At 38.7% G+C, this 19,875-nt stretch overlaps 1 protein-coding gene across 8 annotated transcripts in view; it reads left to right on the forward strand.

Annotated features, from left to right (window-relative positions):
- The window catches only part of KIZ (kizuna centrosomal protein), a 99,083-nt gene that overhangs the window by 60,894 nt on the left and 18,314 nt on the right, over positions 1-19,875 (forward strand). For 6 of the 8 annotated variants that reach the window (XM_037896235.2, XM_037896237.2, XM_037896236.2 and 3 more), the window contains 3 exons: positions 766-916; positions 8,482-8,647; positions 9,704-9,769. In XM_037896235.2, the coding sequence (XP_037752163.1) occupies positions 766-916; positions 8,482-8,647; positions 9,704-9,769 (383 nt within the window). The remainder of the gene's footprint in view (positions 1-765; positions 917-8,481; positions 8,648-9,703; positions 9,770-19,875) is intronic. The other 2 variants (XM_043544133.1, XM_043544134.1) reach the window with 1 other exon arrangement.

Raw genomic sequence — 19,875 nt, forward strand, 5'->3', positions numbered from 1 at the left:
GATAGAGTCAGGGTCAGGCTGGGATCAGAGACCACTGATCAGGAGACCAGATGAGGTCTGGAGTTGCACCAGGCCCAAATTCTGTGGTGTTGACCAGCAAACTTCTTGGGGCACCTTCCAGAGTTAAATAGGATTGCTGGCCAATCAGAGGGCTGCACGATACTGTCACTCTGGGTCCCTTGGGCTGTACTTCCTGCAGCGCCTATTCTCCACGGTCCACCCTGGCTATGGCTCTGCATGGCCTCCCTGAGGGACTGTGAGAAAGTCAGCTATCCCAAGCTCTGCGAACTCAGGTCCTAGGCCCTGCAGCCTTACGTTAGTGAACAAACTCAATAAATCCTGAATAAAGCATCACACTGTCATGCACATTGACAACTATACTGTATTTTTAATCATCTCTGATAATTCTATGTAGTGTATTATTAAATGTACCCAGACTATGGCAACAACATTGATTATGTGAGCACTAATGTGGGTGCACGAAGGAAGAGGTAATCAGAATAAAAGGAGTTACATTCGTTTCATCTAAATTTGTAGGATGGGGAGGGCAAGGATTTGTCAAGTGTAAAGGGACAAAGTCTGTAGACACAGAAATGTTCTTTTCCACTTTCAGCGAGGATATTACAAATTGAGTTTTTAAAAAGTAGTTAATATCTCATCGGTTATATGGCACTAAACAAAAAGATATGAATAGTGTCGGCTGATTTTATATTTTATTGGCACACAGTGTCTGTCGTATTTACTGCATGTATGTCTGTTTTCCAGGTGTGACCTGCCATTGGATTTTGCCATGTTGTGGGAACGTTTGTGCAAACACATTTTATTCTTGAAAAAACACCATGTTTTGTTGAAGGAAGAAGTAAAAGAGATGTTTGGAACTTTACTGATTTCAGAAAAAAATGCACAAGGCGGCCAGGTTAGCACTTACGATCATTCAGCAGTTTTGCTTACTGGTAATCAAACTGTTCGTGTGTGTGCACGCGAATGTGTGTCTGTGGCTACAGCCTGAGGTTTTGGAGAAAAATAGAAATAAAAAAATCTTTTTTTCAAAGCCTGTTTAGACTTACAAATAGACTTCAGCTGTCACAATGGTCCCCTACTATGATTCTTGTGATCAGTGATCACTACTGTGAAAGTTTAATCTCTCACTCTTTGTTCTTTCCCTTTCTCGCTTGTGCACTGATAGCAGCTATTGAGAAATATGCATACGTTTATAGGAATAAGCGATATTCGTATAAGCACCATTATACCAGTATAGCAGTGGCCTCTTGTACCACTTTACCCGTACCCGTTTCTAAACCATTATGGTTCAGGTAGTGTAAAAATTATTTAGACAAGCCCCAAGGAAGCTGCAGCTTTATCAGCTATCACATTTTTGTCTTATCCTTTTTTCATTTGAAAAAGAAACACCAGGAAATTCCATACCAAAAAATAAATACTTTAAAGTTGCAAGAATCAAGAAATGCCAAATTATATAACCACTTACTGTTGTGTTCTCAGGACCTTTATCTTGTTCCATGTACTATCTGTTCATAAATATGTATGCACTTGTTTGTAATCTCACCAGAAGAAAAATATATAATGTGTAAATCAGTGGCAATATCTACATAGTAAATCATACTGGAGGAAAAAACAAACAAACATAAGTCACTAACCCTATCTGACATTTTTCTTTTATTAAAAAAACCCCAAGAATGTCAGAAAAAAATTGCCATTCTTAATCAGACTCTGAGGTAGTTGAAGGGTGGTTGGGGAGAAGAAAGAGGGGTCTCCATTTATTTTCTTCATGGAATAAAGCATTTTAAAGAATTTCTTCAAGATTTTCAGTAGGGCATCAGTATTCCCCGGCCTCACAAAATCCATATTTTAAATTAGATAGATGTGCTATAGTGAAACCAGGAAAAAAAATAATCACAAGCCCATTGTATCTCATTGTTCTCTGTCCATCAGTCTCTCTAGATTAATAGCTTTTCATCATGAGTGATAGCTTTTTTTCTTTCTTAAAATAGTATTGTAATGTTTGGTATACTAAATTTATATGGACAATTTTACAAACAAGGCCATTGTGTACACTTTTAAAACTTTAATATATATGGTTATAAACCAGCTCCCTGTAAAAAGAGCTGGCAGTTTGATGGACCAGATACTGCCCCCACCAATCCTACCACAAATCTCGAGTAAATGGGCTTTGCACAGAGGCCGTAAGGGGATAGAAGAATAGAATCCGCCCCCCTCCCCCCCCCCCGCCCCAGCCTGGCAGCTTGGATTGAACTAGCTGTGCGGCAGCTGGGCTGTCACTGAGCCCAAGAGCCATAGTAATAGTTGGGGCTCTTGCACACCCTCTGCAGGGAAAGCGTAGTTACTTTCAGACCCTTTGTGGTTTTCACTCTGTGCAGCAGAGTACTGATGGTTCCATCTGTGACTGAGGATTTCTGTACTTGCTGGCAAGGACACAGAGGCATTTGTCTGTATGTTGTGGTGACTTTTTAAAATTTATACATAGCTGTTATGTAATGCTTTGGATCTGTTGATTAGAAAGCTTGTTACAGAAGAAGGTGAGAATCATTATCCCCACTTTACAGATGGGGAAATGGACACAAAGCGACTTGCCTAAGCATCCACAGCAGGCTAGTGTCAGATCAAGGAACAGAACCCAGGTCTCCTGACTCCTAGACCTGTGCCCTATCTGCTAAACCGTACTGTTTCCTCAAGAGGAGATGGATCATTATTGTCATCCAGGGTATCATTCTTCTCTACCTTTAAATTATGAGTTTGTAACAAGACTTCTTTGTATGAATCCACAATCAAAAATCAGCCCTTTGCACATCACAGAGAGCAGATATATTATGAACAGTTAATCGGATTTAGATTTTTAATCCACTTTTTTTTGTAGATCGTTCATAGCTCAAAAAATAAACGGAACAAATAATATACAAATCTTGTTTTTTCCCCCCTCATTTAAGCAGTTTCCAGAGGTAACTGATTTTATATTTTTTTTAATGTTTCAGTAAAATCATGGCCCAAACAACAATGTATAATATTTTGGTACATTGGATCTTTATTTTAAATTGTAGTCAAGGTAATTGTACTTTTAAAAGAAATATGGGTAAATAGTTTGGCTTTCAGACTTGCAATGCACTTTTCCTGAGCAAGAGACCCAGTCAAGGGATGTATCTTTGAACTGATAGTAAATATATTTAAAATATTTGTGGAGCTACCCTTATACATTTTATCTTTGGTTATAGCAATGGGGAAGAGATTGCAATGAGGCTAGAACATTGAATGTATGATGACAATCAGGTGAGAATTTGAATAAAGATAGTAAAGAAAAAAGGATTTATATCTGGAGTTCAGTAACATAAGCACTTTATTGCTCAGCATATGCACTATAATCTGTTTGCTGTTGTGTTACACTGGTACCCATGTGTGCATGCATTTATTTTTGTATTAGGCCTACTAATCAGGATACATTCTCAAGGGAATTTATCTTCAGGATAGATTTACCTTGGAAACCTCGTATTTACAAGGAAATTGCTCAGGACAATAGGCTTCCATGAAGTAGCCTATATAAATAAGGATAAAATACAAAGGCACACAGCTCATTAAATAAAACACATACATTAAAGCTCGTTGGATTCCTGGAAATGTTTAAACTACCTGCTATTAAATTCTTTAGAACAGAACACATTTTATGCTAAATGTTTATTCCGCCTCTACACATGCACCTGCATTTTGAAGTACAAATACCTGCGTGTTGAAAAAAGTCAAATATTTGCACTCAGAACCCCCAAATGGACAAAGAGAGGCCAGGTGGAGTTGTGATTTAATTATTTTGTCCATTATGTACACTTAGGGTTCTTAATTATTAGCACTTTAAGATTAATACAGTTTTCAGGCCATTTTTGAAGATTTACTGTGCTGACAGATGACGATTCCACCAAACCATACATTGCTGGCTCCATGTATTACACTGTGATGTTTTGTCACAGCATTGCTAAAACATCCAGGAGCATGCAAGGCCCTATCAGCGTTCCAAACGTGCACATAAATCCACTTGTGGAGGAACCCCATGGGCAGAGTTGGGAATGCTTTAAATAAGCATCCTGAAGCTAAGGAGATTCCCATCAGTCTCTGTAAACCTCCATCACACAATCAGCCAGTTCCTCATTCAACAAGCCTGATGGTCTCAGAAGTGTTTGGCTGTGACCAGTCAACCTAATTTCCCTTCTATCATCTTCAGAAGGCAGATGACGTGACCTTCTGTTTTGGCATATTCTCTTCTCTTTCCCCAACCCTAGGTTACCTTTGTCCAGTCCCTCCATGTGGTGGTCTCCACTCAAAGAGCTGTGGAGTCTCCCTCTTCCTTCCTGCCTGTAGTGTTGCCCGATTGCTTCCTTTCTCTCTTCTCACTCTCCCCTTGCCCCCCATGTCTTACCATCCATTTCTTTCTCTTCCTCCCTCTCCCAGTCCCCTCCCATGGATGTTTGCTCTTTCATTGCCATATACTTTGAGAATACCTGATGCTCCTTTTGTGGCTTTAGGGCTAGTTGTAGGGTGTTTCCTCGGATGGGACTCTCCCTGTCTTTTTCTTTTGGTGGGGAGGGCATCTTGACCTTGAAACTTCAGGGTATGACTTATGAAAGGAACTTTCAGAAAGTATTTCTGATCGAGTTCTTCATGCTCAGTTACACTCCAGTAAATATAGGACCAATGCAGCTTATTGTAGAACATGGGCCATCTTTTTAGCCTGATGTAGATCCTACCAGACTTTGGTTAAGAAGGCCTCTCTCCAGACATGCTGGAGACCCTAATAAGGGTGTGAGAGTTGGGTTCCTGCTGGTCCAGACATCACCCCTTGTACTTTCTGGGATTTCATTGTGGGATGGCTGATGTGAAGCCATCCCATTTTATCTGGATTCCTAAATGTAATACTTAGTTTCCATTTATTACTTGTGAATGATAATTGGGAATGGTTTAACAATACTTAACTAGAGGCACAAAAAGTCACAGTGAAGGAAGAAGGCCATATTAGTGTAAAAAAAAACAAAAACAAAAAACCAACCTGGTTTAAAGGGGAAATGAAGGCAGCTACAAAAAATAATTATATAATATTAACATATGGAAGAAAGGGGGAATTGAATATAAATAAGAAGTTAGCAATTGTAGGAAATTGATAAGAGAAGTAAAAGGGCATGAGAAATCTATGCCCAGTTGAGTTAAGGACAATAAGAAGGAATTTTTAGAAATATATATTGGGAACAAAGAGAATCTAAGAATGGTATTTGTCCATTACTAAATGGAAAGGGTAGAATGATTAATAGTAATGCAGAAAAGGCTGATGTGTTCAATACATATTTGTTATGCATTTGAGGAAAAAATAGATGACATAGTTATATCATATGATAACACTCTTTCCATTTGTCTACTATCTCAGGAGTATGTTAAGCAGCAGCTGCTGCTAAAGCAAATGTTTTTAAATCAGCAAGTCCAGATAACTTGCATCCAGGAGTTTTAAAAGAGCTGACTAAGGAGCTCACTGAAGCATTAATGTTGATTTTCAGTAAGTCTTGGACGAATGTGGAAGTTTCCAGAGGAAAGCTAGTGTTGTGCCAATATTTAAAAAGGGTAAACAGGATGATGTAGTTAATTTATAGGCCTGTTAGTCTGACATCTAACCAGGGCAAGATAATGGAGTGGCTGATACGGGACTCAATTAATAACGAATTAAAGGAGGTTAATATAATTAATGCCCAACCAACATGAGTTTATGGCAGATAAATTTTGTCAAATTTGATATCTATTTTTTTTAATGAGATTACAAGTGTGGTTGATGAAGATTAAGGTGTTGTAATATACTTTTGATTTGGTACTCAGGACATTTTGACTTTAAAAAACTAGAAAGATCTAAAATTAACATGGCACACATTAAATTGTGGCTCAGAGGTCTCAAAATGTGATTGTAAATGGGGAATCATCATTCAATGAGTGTTTCTAATAGAGTCCCACAGGGATTGGTTCTTGGCCCTGCAGTATTTAATATTTTTTAGTGTCCTGGAACAAAACATAAAATCATCACTGATTAAAACTTTCAGATGACCCAAAAATTGGGGGAGTGGTAAATAAAAAGAGGACCGGTCGCTGATACAGATTGATCTGGATTATTTGATAAACTGGGCACAAGCAAACAATATACGTTTTCCTATGGCTAAATGTATACATCTAGGCACAAAGAACCTACCATACTTCTATGATGGGAGACTCTATCCCTGAAAGCAATGACTCTGAAAAAGATTGGTGGCGGTGGGGGGGGGGAGGGAGGCAGGGTGAGAAGGGATAAAGAGCTCAATATTACTAAGCTTAACAAAGAAGGTTAAGAGGTGACTTGATTAGTCTATACGTATTTACATGGGGAATAAATATTTAATAATGGGCTCTTCAATCTAGCAGAGAAAGATACAACTTGGTCCAATGGCTGGAAGTTGAAGTAGACAAATTCAGACCAGATATAAGGCATACTTTTTTTTTAATGTATTTATTTTTAGACAGTGAGAGTAATTAACCATTGGAATAATTTACCAAGGGTCATGGTGGATTCTCCATCACTGACCATTTTAAAATCAAGATTGGATGTTTTTCTAAACATTAAGATCCAGGAATTATTTTGAGGAAGTTCTATGGCCTGTGTTATACAGGTCAGATTAGCTGATCACCGTGGTCCCTTCTGGCCTAGAATTTGTGATGGTGCACGTGTCCATCAGTAACAGCATAAAATATATTAGTAGTAGAACCTTTGTTATGTCCGTTGAATTGCTTCTGATATACTATATTAGATTTGCATTGTGATGGACTCTCAATTGGAAATAAGTCTGTCTTTTCAATAATAAAAATATTTTGTGACCCTGGCTATATAACCTAATTTATTTTTAACATTAACAAAAAGCAGTTGCTTAGAATTTCCCTGATTTTTGTTGATGTGCTTTTCTTATTTTCATGTATTGAAATCCTGTGCATGAGGTCAATTTGAAAAACAAAACGAAACCTTCACTGAAAGTTATTTGCTTACGACTCAGAAAGAGCCATTGTGGTCTCTTGGGTAAATAGCGGATTAAGAAAAAAAGCAAATGAGTAATATTTACCTATGGGACCTGAATGATTCCAGTTGGAGCCATTCCATTCTCACAGGTAAACATATAAAGAAAGTCACAAAATCTAGGATTATTTCCTTGAGACATCAGTCCAGATCCTTGGAGGCTGCCTCATTTATTGAACCATTAGATAATTAGAGCTTGAATCTAGTACGATTTGCAGAATCAGACCCCTAATTTGCACACTATATAATAAAAATCCTTAACAGCTGGTGGAAGTAAAAAAATGGAAATAATGCTGTATATTGATAAAAGGTTCATTTGAAAATACTTCTTTTAAACTGTCATTTGCTTGGGTGTGTGTGTGTGTGTGTGTGTGTGTGTGTGTATATATATATATATATATATATATATATATATATATATATATATATATATATATAATATTGTGTTGTGAACTTGATTTTAAGTTTTGGATAAAATCCATTTTTGAGTTCTACAGCCAAAAATTAAAAATATGTAATTTCTATTTTAAAAAACTTTAAATGCTCAGAAATAACTTATTTTTTTTGAGAAAGTGCTAAACTTGTTTCTAGAACTTTGCTCTCTGCTTTTAGCTTGGAGCTATGCTTTATAGCAATTATAGCCTTCTGGGAAAATGTAGGTTTTAATTAAAGATAGAAAAAGCAAAAAAGAAAGCTAATACATCCTTAACTATAGAGGTATGAATGATGCTGCTGAAATGCATATGAGTACACAAGACCGAATAAACTGTCGGGGGACAATCAATAATACCGTACGTTTAGAGCCTGATCCAAAGGCCATTTAAATAAGTAGAAAGACTCCCATTGACTTCCGTGGGTTTTGGCTCAGGTCCTTCAGCCCCAAGCACATTGGGTGAGGTATAGTTTTACCTAAACTTATTTTACTTGTGGTTTAAACAAATTTAGGTGAACTCCAGGCATGGCCTGCCTGGCCAGAGTGGATGAGGAAAAATGCTTCAAAGCCCAGTTAGTCTGAACAAATTTAAAAATATTGTAACAATGTTTCTGGCCTAGCATAGGTGGTGGCACACTGTATTTTCTTTCCTTGGTGGGTAACTCATCAATGAGAGAACACTGATGATTTCTGGAAAATGTAAAAAAATGTAAAAATGTAAAAAAGTCTTTGTAAGTTTGTGTTAGGAATTAAATTAAACTATGAAGTAAAGTAACAACAATTTAACTTAGAGATAATTTAATATCTAACAATAAATATCTTGGTAGCAGATTAGATTGTTAAGTAAAGATTAACCTACATTTATGTTGAAAAAGAATGTAGTTCTGAGGCTACGGATAATCGCGTGCTGCAGTTATTTTTATGTATTTATTTACTTTATTTATTTTAAATGCTGTAGGTTACTCTGTTATTGAGAGAGATCCTTCCGGAAGTGCGTGGTGATAGGTCATCTATTCATAGTAATGAATCACCTTACCGCTTGCCATCAATTCTGAATGACAAGGGTGAAATAAAGCACACAAAACACGCTCAATGGCTTGACAGCATTGGTACAAGGGAACAAGGTAACTAACGTTAAAAGATCCACAAAAACAAATGCATTCAAAGTTATTGTCATTCTCAGTGTATCAAGGTATATTTATAAAATTATAATACCAAAGTCTGTAGAAAACTGTGTATATTACTGCAGTTCTGATGAATTAACAAATTTCTTTTTAGTATTTACCTTGGGGTAATACAACATTCTCAAATGTCCACTAGGAGTAGTTATTATTTCTGTTCACTTATTTTAAATGAACATTCTATAATGATTAGATTTCTATTTTTCTTTTTTAAATGTAAATTAGAAATGTAAGCCCTGTGTTGAGCTCTGGCTACCATTTATAAAACAGATTTAGCCATATCAAAATTAGGTAAGTATTGTTTACTTATAAACCCAGATTGGGGAATAGCTTTTTATTTTTTTTCCCCCCTTCCATTTTCCTATCCATGCCAAGAAAAGCTGCATTGCATTTTCGAAGTTATGAACTGAATGTGTTTATAAAAGTCTGGTTAATATCTTTAGCTAAAGAAAAGTAATATAATGTAGTCTCTTGCAATGACTAAAATATGGTAACTTCCTTGGTATGCTTTCAGAGCATTCCTTACATGAAAAACTAAAAGCGACAGGCAATTAGGATGCAGTCCTCTTTACACAGCAAACATAAACAAACTGATTTAGATCTCCTAAATTCATGCTAGTTTGACCCTTGGAGGAGATTTAAACTATTTAATTTTCCAGTGTGATGTATACTATTGCTCTTGGACTATTGGGCAAGACTGTAGTGTTTATAGGTTTTGGGTATTGTTGGTTTTTAAAAAAAATCTCATCAGGACTTACATTATTTAAGATATTTGGTTAGCTCGCTGCTTTCTCTGGAAGCTACACAGAGGCACAGTAGCATCATATTTGACTAAAGTTCACAGTAGGCTCCTCTTTTAAGAACCGTAATGGACAATTTAGATCAATAAATAAGAGATAACAAATGTGAAAAATTAAAGGGAATAGGGCTTAAAAGAACAAACCAGTCTGATCATTGTGGCTTTGAAATGTGTTTTCATTATTGTGTGTTCACACACAGAAGTCACAAGCTGGTGTGAAGATGAGAGCAAGGAAGAAAGCTTGGCAGAAAAGATCCCTATTACAGGTAAAAGTAATGGCTGCATAATAGCCTCAAATACAGTATTCAACTTTATTATGTAATCAAAACATTGCATTTCAGTGGTTTGTGCATCCACTAATAGTGAGTAAATTCTGTTACTACATACTGAGCACAGAGATTAAACGTAAGATCATAGAGTACACGCTTATGTTAACATAAACCAAGATGGAAAAATAACAGTGCCTATTTAATTCCTTGTAATCATGTTATACATTTAAACCATGTGAATATCCTCTGTCATTTAGCCTTTGAGGTCTTAGTATCGGTGTTACAAAGGTCAGTCTCCATGGGGAAGATCCAGTAATTATATGGCAAACTACAGATGTTTCTGATTTGATTCTTTTCTTTTCTGTAGTAATTGAACGTGGGTATCATTAGAATAAGAGCAGAAAAAACTATGCTAGACAGGAAACTCTGCTTGTGCCTCTGTTATAAAGGCTGTCTGGTAATTTAAACATTTTATCAATAAGGTTTATCAAGACATGCTAAGATCTCCCTGTAGCAGATGTATAATGCTTGTTTAGATGGAATTTGAAAAATATCATTACCTTTTTAGTGTTAAGGTATCAATAGCATACACTAGTATCCAGGACAGAACTCTGGATTTGTAATCTGTCTAAATGTATTACCTTATTTTGTAAAGTGTGGTCTACTTCATTATAAATTCAAGTGTATGGCTCTGTATTTATGCAGGTGTATACAATGATATGGAGGTGATGAGGCATACATGTGCATATACAATATTTGTTGGTTTTCTGGCTTGGTTTTTTTAAAAAAATATAAAAACAGGAGAATAATGCTTCTGTGGAGGTTTTTTAACATTTCTTTCGTGAACCCTGTTTTATAGCTCAAATATAAAGACTTACTCCTTGTATTCCAGGGTTTCACCCTAAGAGTGGTTTCCCTTTATTAAACAAACAAATTAAAGACATACTTTGACCTTTTTCCACTTTGGAGAGGGGAAAAATACCTAAGTTTACTGGCTTTGTGTGGTGGTTTTCCTCTCCTGTATCCAAACATGGGTTTGTTTTTTAACAGAATAACTGAACTGAATTTTAGAGAGGAAAAAACAAAATACAGTTTAGGAACCTAAAACTTTAACAGAATTAATGTGTAGCCTCAAAATGACAAATGCACTTTGAAAACGTGGGTGGGTGGTTAGTTAAACCTACTAGGATACAAGTTCTGGGTTCACTGTTTCTCCTGCAAAGAGTGGATGATATTACTAACACATAGACCAGTGTAAAGAATGCTCATCTTCTCTATGTAATTACATCACTAATAACTCCTTGAGGAGAGCACAGAATCCTGAATTTGCATCTTAGTAGTTAAAGAGCCTTTCAGTTTACTTTTCAATTTCTTTTCATTTTAAGGTACATTCATTGTGAGGTCTGAAAGAGATGTTGTACAATAGATTCCTCTGACTTAAAGGTGCCTTCTCAGTACCATCCTATTTAAAAGACTCTCTTGATTGGGGTCCAGTCTTGCGTACAATTGACCCAAGTGGGGAGTCAAATTGCTAGCATCCAGCACTCCAGGGGGCACTGGGTATGTCAAACACTAGATTGCTGTGCCGCAAGAGCAGGCAAAAGCGGACGTGCCTCTTTGCGCAAGCAGAGAACTCCCCGCCCCTTACGTTCTTCTAATTAAATGTTCATTGTGTCAAACTTAAACAAAAACAAATATTACTATTTCTCTCTTTTGTGAAACTACTGAAAAGCTTTAACTAATCAATATTCAATTACTAAAATAATGGAAAAATCATTTTAATAAATTGACACCTGTGCTTTACAATCAGTTCATGCTGATTGACACCTTGCTTTCCACGCCAGTTCCGGCGTGATTTCGTCAACTAGTGTTCTGTCATTTTCTAAGAGCATGAGATATGCCATTTGAAAGCTAGGTTACTTCTTTCAGATGCGATACATCTTCAGCCCATGATCTGCCGCAGGTTTCAGTTGGCCTTTGTTGATTTCCTGACCCTTCCGTTAGTTTTTTAATAAAGTACCTGTACGTTTTGTCTGTCTGCTTGTGCTTGTACACTCCGGGCTTTGTGGCAACACCTAGCCCACTTGATGCCTGGACTAGAATTTTCAGTCTGTTTTTGTGAGAGAAATTTTTGAGCTCAGATTAACTTTTTTTTAAATGGTTCATGTCTTTGATACTTTGTTACAGTTTTTCTGTACTATTTATATTGAGTTTAATGCATCTAAGCTCAGTCTTGAACACTCAGTGCACCCTTTTCCAATGGGGATTCATTGCAACAAGGTGTTGTGTTGAGACCTTAGAAGCACTTGAGGCTTTGCGGAATCATTGTAGCTCTTGATGGGTTTTTTGCCTTTGCTGCCAATGTTGAGTTGGAGGGGCTTCAGCATGTTTTTTATGAAGTCTGTGTTGAAACTTGATGGGTACCTGACAAAGCTCCCGGGCAGTTCTGTTTTATTCCTCTTGTTCTACTTTTGTTCCAGAATGTTCTCTTCACCCTTGCCACCTGGGAAGGAGTGTCTGTGGCTTCAGCAAGATGTGTGACTGATGTATCCTCTGTCTTGGAGTCAAGCGTGATGTTTATGGGTACTAGGTGTTACCCAGAGATAATCCTTTTTCACGTGGAGCACCTTAAGCCTCCCCTAGTGGTAACCTGAAAGTGCTTCATAGGATTCATCTTCTAAACAGAGGCCTCAGTTGTTCTGTTGTGCTGAATAATTGGACCTAACTTCCCAATAGGACCAGCAGATCCACTTCAAATATCCACATTGAATCTGAGATCTCCTAAGTGTGTAAATGCATTGATACCATCAGCACATTGCCACAGTAGGGTGATGGTGCTGAGCTTTGCCTCAGTTCATGAGGCATCACTTCCATGAAAGTGCCAAATACAGAAGGTACCATGTTGGAGCCAGACACCTTCCGATGCATCACTGTAGAAGCTCTTAACTCCTGCCAGCTCCAAACTGGAACTGCAGGATACTTCTCTCCAGCAAGGTGTAGCAATTGGAGACAAAGTTAAGGAATCTTGATGATAGCTTGTTGAGTGAACTGTTAAGTCTTTTAGGTTCCATAGTTTTAGTATCTCAGAAATAATAGTACCATCGCAATACCATGAGAGCACCATCAAAGATTGCTGGCCAGGGCACAGAAGTTGATTCAGCAACTCAGGCAGTGTCATTCTTGATGCCAAGACCCTTCGGACCATGAGACTGAGAGTCTTTCTGCAGCTGGTGTTGATGCGTGGATGAACTGAATCATTAGAGTGGGAGGAGGGTTATGTTTCTGAGGTTAATGAGTGCTCTTTGGACATGGATGAAGCTGTTTTTATCTCCACAGCAAAAGAGCAGCAAAAAAGTGACTCTGCTCTCGTGGGGTTTTTTTCCCCACCAACTTTTAAAGAAGCTAACTAAGACAAATGGACTTCACTTAGTTACTGTCCAGGTACCCTCAAGTGCCAAGACTGATTAGTACCTGGATGAGGAGCCTGCTTTGAATGGGATTGCTGTGACCTCCCATCCTATTCTTCACGACTTTACTGGAGAACTTTTGAAAGGCACCTTGCATCTCCTTCCCTTGTCCTGTTGATTAGGGAAAAAAATACCTTATCTGAGGACACTTCCAGCTGTGTCTTCCATTCCACACACACATTTGTGATTGAGGTAGCTGGTGTCAATGGGAAGACCAGTTGAACTCTCAGCAATGTGCCAAAACCTTGAGTTTGATTATGGGATTTGTTTGATTATCAGGTTTACTATTCTGCAGCTACTACCAAGCCTGTGTGATCAAAGGGCAGATCAAGCTAGGAAGGAGGATGTTGATCTGTCTTGGCAATAGGTAAAATCATACTTTGGTTTGACCAATAGTTGTCAGAGCTGCTTCCAGACCCATCAAGAAAAATTTGGGGCCGGGTACTCCATGTTTGCTGGGGCCCCACTCCCTCCCATTTCCCCCCTAGTATACACTGAGCTTTAGGGCTGATGGGTTAAATAACAGACATTACAGATGTTTTGGGGGCCCTGATACAATTGTCACCCCTTCCCATACTACTCATGAGAGCTGGCTGCTTCCTCAGGATTAGCTGCCCAGAAGTATTCATAGGTTTCAGAGTAGCAGCCGTGTTAGTCTGTATCCGCAAAAAGAAAAGGAGTACTTGTGGTACCTTAGAGACTAACAAATATGTTAGTCTCTAAGGTGCCACAGGTACTCCTTTTCTTTTTTTAGAAGTATTCATGTTTGCAATAGAGATTCAGAAAAACCTTGAGGGCCTTCCGTTCCCTTTAGAACATAAGAATACCCATACTGGGTCACACCAATGATCCATCTAGCCCAGTATCCTTTTGCAACAATGGCCAATGCCAGATGCTTCAGAGGGAATGAACAGAACAGGGCAATCATCAAGTGATCAATCCCGCATCGTCCAGGCGCAGCATCTGGCAGTCAGAGGCTTAGGGACACCCAGAGCATGGGGTTCCGTCCCTGACCATCTCGGCTAATAGCTATTGATAGACCTATCCTTCAGGACCTTAGCTAATTCTTTTTTGAACTCATTTTGAACTCATTGGCCTTCATAGCATCCCCTGGCAACAAGTTCCACATGTTGACTATGCATCATGTAAAGTAGTACTTCCTTTTGTTTGTTTTAAACTTCTTGCCTAAGAATTTCATTCGATGTCGCCTGGTTATTGTGTAATGTGAAGGGGTAAAGAACATTTCCATATTCCCTTTGTCCACATCATTCATGATTTTTTTTAGACCTCTATCATATCCCCCCTTAGTCATCTCTTTTCCAAGCTGAAAAGTCCCAGTCTTTTTAATCTCCATATGCTTAATCATTTGTGTTGCCCTACTCTGTACCTTTTCCAATTCTAATATATCTTTTTTGAGATGAGGGTGACCAGAACTTCACACAGTATTCAAGGTTTGGGTCTATCATGGATTTATGTAGTGGCATTATGATATTTACTGTGTTATTATCTATTCCTTTCCTAATGATTCCTAGCATGGTTAACTTCTTTGACTGCTTCTGCACATTGAGCGAATTTTTTCAGAGAACTATCCATGAGGACTCCAAGATCTCTTTCTTGAGTGGTAACAGTTAATTAAGACCCCAACCTTTTGTATGTAGAGTTGGGATTGTTTTCCAATATGCATTACTTTCATTTATCAACATTGAATTTCATCTGCCATCTTGTTGTCTAGTCACCCAGTTTTGTGAGATCCTTTTGTAACTGTTTGCAGTCTGCTTTGGACTTAACTTTGAGAGATTAGGTCAAGGTTGCTTTTCAGAAGGACATAAACTAAACCACTCAGTATTCTCTGGGCTCAGAATGTCCTCATCCTTTTCCCATGAGGAAAGGAAAAGGCACCTGCTAAGAAGATGTCCGCATTCAGAGCTGCCCATTACCTCCAACTTTTTTCTCAGGTCCTCTGGCTCAAGAGCAGCAGCAGAAGCCAAAACGGACTAAGTCCCCTTTCTCAAGGCACAAGTAAAGAAAATGGTTTTCGAAGGGCTCCATAGCAGTTAGCCAGTCAGCCATTCTCAGTAGTCTGCTGGAACCTTCATTTCAGAAGGAAGCTTCAGGCTGTCTGCCTCTGATGGGCCCTAGTTGTGATGGATGACTCTCACTTCACCCTGCTCTTCCTCCTGGAAAAACTGTGTGCATATGTCAGGAAGTGATGCTGCATGAAATCAGATCTCTCCAAAGAGAGTGCCTCTCTGGGTGGCAAACCCTGCATTGTGGAGAAGATGTGAGAAATTCACATGCCCCTCCATGATAGTAGAAGTGGACTTTTTAAACCCTTCTCGAAAGGAGAAAATTGAAGGTTTTTACGTGGAAGGTCATTTTCCTGAGAGCCTTGACTTAAGCTCACAGAGGGCCATGTTATAATACCCTTCTACAAATAGCTCCTTACTCCACTTGGACTTCAGAGGGACTACTTATGGTATAAGGTACTATACAGCATGAGCAAGCGAATCAGAGTCTGGCCCAGAATGAGTAAACTTTCAGGTCTAATAGGAGATATCTAAGAAGACCTGCATCATGGCTGCAGCTGGCTCAGGTCAGATGGCTCAGGATCATGAGGCTAAAAATTGCAGTGTAGTTGCTCTGGCTCAGGCTGGAGCCCAGGCTCTAAAACTCTGTGATGGGGGCAGGTGTCAGAGCCTGGGCTCCAGCCCAAGCAGGAATGTCTACACTGCAGTTTTTAGCCACGCAGCCCAAGGTGGCCAGGCTCCAAGACTCAGTGCTGCAGGTTTTTTATTGCAGTGTAGACATACCTGTAGTGACTGATTCATGTTATATAAGATTGTACAAGAATAAATAGGTGGATGTTATGGATTCATCCTTCATTCTAGTTTCTTTCCTAAAGATTTTCACCTTAGAGTGTCAAATATGAGCTTTGTATTTTTGGGGGCGGGGGCTGCTTTATGAAGCACTTACAAGGCTTGAAATATAAAGAATATTAAATCTGTCGTGCTTGATTTTGCTGGAGGACTGCTTGGAAGTCTTGTTTGTGCCTCGTGAGCCAACTCTGCACCTAATTGAAGGGCCAGTCTTTAATGAAGATAGCTTCTCTCCCAACGGGTTGATTGTGTCTTTGAGTTAAATAGATATTAACAAAGATATAAAGAGTTCAAATACAAATGACTTCCTTATTCCAGTCATCAGGTTTTACTTGTTGGCATCTTGAATGTCATAATCCTTCTGTTCTCCAGGAATCTTTACTGTCTTCCTGAAGAAGAAGAAGAAGAGTAAAAACAACCTGAATTTCTAATGTAAGAATAGGCAGAAAAAAATCTTAAAAAAACCAAAAAACCTACTTTTTAAGCCTTCCTCATACATCCTAAAGAAGCTAAAAGGGCACAAATCCAATTTTGTTTTTGCTTTTCACTTTGCCTTTAATGAGCCAATCATACTGCCAACTTTTTTCCTATGCCTGCACATCCTTCCTGGTGAGGTCCTTCTTTGAACGTGAAGTTAAAAGGTTCTCGGGGCTCCAATTGGAGTGGACTAATAAAGGCTTTAATAAGTCTTCCCAACTTTTTGTTTCATTTGATATCATTTCATTAGGAATCACTGTTATGGGGAGGTTCATGTGTAAATGACTGCAGGTTGCATTTTTTTACTGTTGTGCTCTGACAGTCCTGCAGTGAGAAGGTCCGATCACACATGCTATCTAGAGAAATTTGGGCTGCTAGCCTCAGGGATATTTTGGTACAAGGCATGCGGTTCTTCCTACGTATGTTTGAGAAACACTGAAAATCTGAGCTTAGTTTTGACATCTAGGCAGAAATGCCTGTTAGATCTTGCAAGTCTTCTCCTAAGTGTCTTTTTTTTTTTCCTCTTGGGATTTTTTGAATTGGCCAATCTTTGAAAGTTTTTGCTTTTGTGAGAGCATGTCCTTTAAGCTTTGTCAGTTTATGCTTCTTGTTATGATTAGAGGTATCTTACATCTCTCTTCATTAAAATAAAAAACCCAAACAGATACTTTCAGGTTTCTTTGTTGGGTATTGGCCTGCTTTTGGACACTGTTGAAGTGTTTTATCAGTGTTTTAATGCTGAGGTTTCCTTCAGCTCTATATTCTCCAGAGAGTGAATCCTGTGATTATGGTGGTTTTTTTTTTTAAAGGGGAAATTATTTTCCTCTAACTTTGCTTCTTTGAAGGTATCACATAAGATTCTTATTTGTGGACCTATTTCCCATCAGAGTTTCGGAAGTATTCTCACCCTGTGTTTGCGTCTCTCTTCTGTATCTCTCTATCTCCGCCTTTATATTAGGGGAATTTAGTGCTTGTAAAAGGGTACTGGATTGACAACACTCAAAAGTGCTCCCCAAAAAACAGCACAGACAGCAGCTGAGCGCACTGGGGAGCGCACTTTTACCAGGGTTAGGGTAGATAATAGTTTGTGGCGATTTAATCCTTGACTACGCTTTTGAGACTACCAAAAATGTAACCATCACAATCAGTTGTGGTGGTGGAGGTTATTTAGATCGTAAGTTGCACGACTGGAACTGTTTTTATTTTGTGTTTGTGTAGCACCTAGCAAAGTGGAAGCCCAATCAATCCCCCAAGTGCTACTGTAATATAAATAATAGTTATAATAGTATATACATTATTATAGATCATTATATATGATCTATAATAATTAACAAGGTAACTAAAGCTGTAAGGTTTGTTAGTGGTTTCTGATAGTGTTCATTTCAAGGGATGATTAACTTTTAAAGGTGACTATTTAGATATCAAGATTACGAGCTGATATTGATCAAAGCATTCAAGAAAGGAGAAAGATAATCATGTTCGGAAGAAGATCTATTGTGAGTGACCTTTCACTTGGGTACCCCAAGGGGGTGGAGATTGGTGTGTGGACACAGCTTGCTGAAATACCACTGATTTCTCCCGCTGCGCCCGCCCACCCCCAATTTGCCTGTGTTTGTGTATAGTTTTAGTTAATATTATTGCACAGTAGTGATGACCCCCATACACACCCTGGCTTTGCTGGTCTAGTTTACGGTTTTATGGTAAGTATGAGTGAGGGTTGGGGAGTGTGTGTGTTTTGCTGAGAGATTGTGTTGATTTGTGCAGGCGGTGAATGGGGAGGGGGGTGTGCTGCGGTGAGGGGCTACATGTGTTTGGCATTATTGTGGGGAGTGGTGGTGATGGTGGTGGTATGTGGGTGGTTTTGAAAAGCTATGGCAGTTTATTCTTTCCCTGTGGTTCTAATCGTGTTGTTCTGGTGTGTGCCTGGGGGATCTCCATTTCCCATGTATAAGGAGGGATTGGTGTCAGCCACTTCTGCAGCAGAGTCTCCCACCACCCTGCTCTGTGTGGGACCAGGAGTCTGCACAAGGGGAGGTGGCAAGCAGTGAACAGGTACAGCTGGAGGATATGTACTTTGTTCCCCAGCTGGGCCTCCATAGTTACACCAGAAAGGATAGGATAGCCCTAACCTTCCATAGCCCTCCTCCACTTTAAAGGGGGTCTTGGGGAAGCTATCAGTTGAGGAGGTCCTGGTAGTGTGGCTTCATTGGTGTGGCACTGACAGACTGGGGGCTCCAGGGATCCCATGAAGCACAGAGCCTATGGAGGAGTGATCCCTGGCCTCCATGGAATCCCCAAGCATCAGTAGTCTTTGAATTCTGTTGGGGACAGAACATATATCCCACTTCTCCACCCCCGCACTTTACAGAACAATTTGGTAAGAATTCCTTGTGGAGATGCTCTGTTTTCCTCCCCATTTTCCCCTTTCATGGATTTTTCTTTTGTGAAAAGTTATCTTTGGCCCTATAGTAATTAAGTATTAAAGTTGTACGATTAAGCACTGAAAAGGCAGGAGAAGCAAAAGTGAATGTGCAACCTTAACTCTGCCCCCTGTGTGTGTGTGTATATGCTTAATGGTACTCTTTAAATTGGTAGTTGCATGTTACCTAAGCTGCTCACACATTTAAGTCTCTCTCTAAACAAATATTGTATTTAATGGTTTAAGAAAAAGCATGCCATTACATAATTAAAGGCACCATTGTTGTACATATGGTTGAGTGCTCTTTTAAAAATTTTGCTTTTGTTGACTTTTGAATGCTGTTCAGCCTAGTGTTATGTTAGGACAGCTTTTTGCATTTAATAAGGTTAATTTATGTGAGGGATTTCTGTAGCATGATATCATTAGCGTACTAGAATTAGAGTTTTAGCCCAAGAGAATAGCACAGAATTTGGTTTTATGTAGTGTTTCATACTATCTCAAAGCTTGCTTTACTGTACACAAGCTGTTTTACAATACAGTGAATAAGAAACCTTTTAGGACAATGATTATGCTGGAAGATATAGTAACCGCTACATGCTTAGCAGTAGTTTACATGTAGCCTTAGATATGATGATCTGTTTTACTGGGGAAGTGTGATTGCCAACACGGGATTATTTTCCAAGGGACAATGTTGAACTAAGCCACAGTTCTATAAGGAACAAAAATTAAGTCTCTTTCTGGCTGTTCTTAAAGATCTGCTCTCTCAACAGACCACATAGCCACTAAATCTTACATTTTGTGCCTTTACATTGCATTGGTTACCGATGTTTTGTCACAATGACGAAACTCTACAAATGCATATAA

Source organism: Chelonia mydas, chromosome 3 (genome assembly GCF_015237465.2).
Source record: "Chelonia mydas isolate rCheMyd1 chromosome 3, rCheMyd1.pri.v2, whole genome shotgun sequence".
Classification (NCBI taxonomy): Eukaryota; Metazoa; Chordata; order Testudines; family Cheloniidae; genus Chelonia; species Chelonia mydas.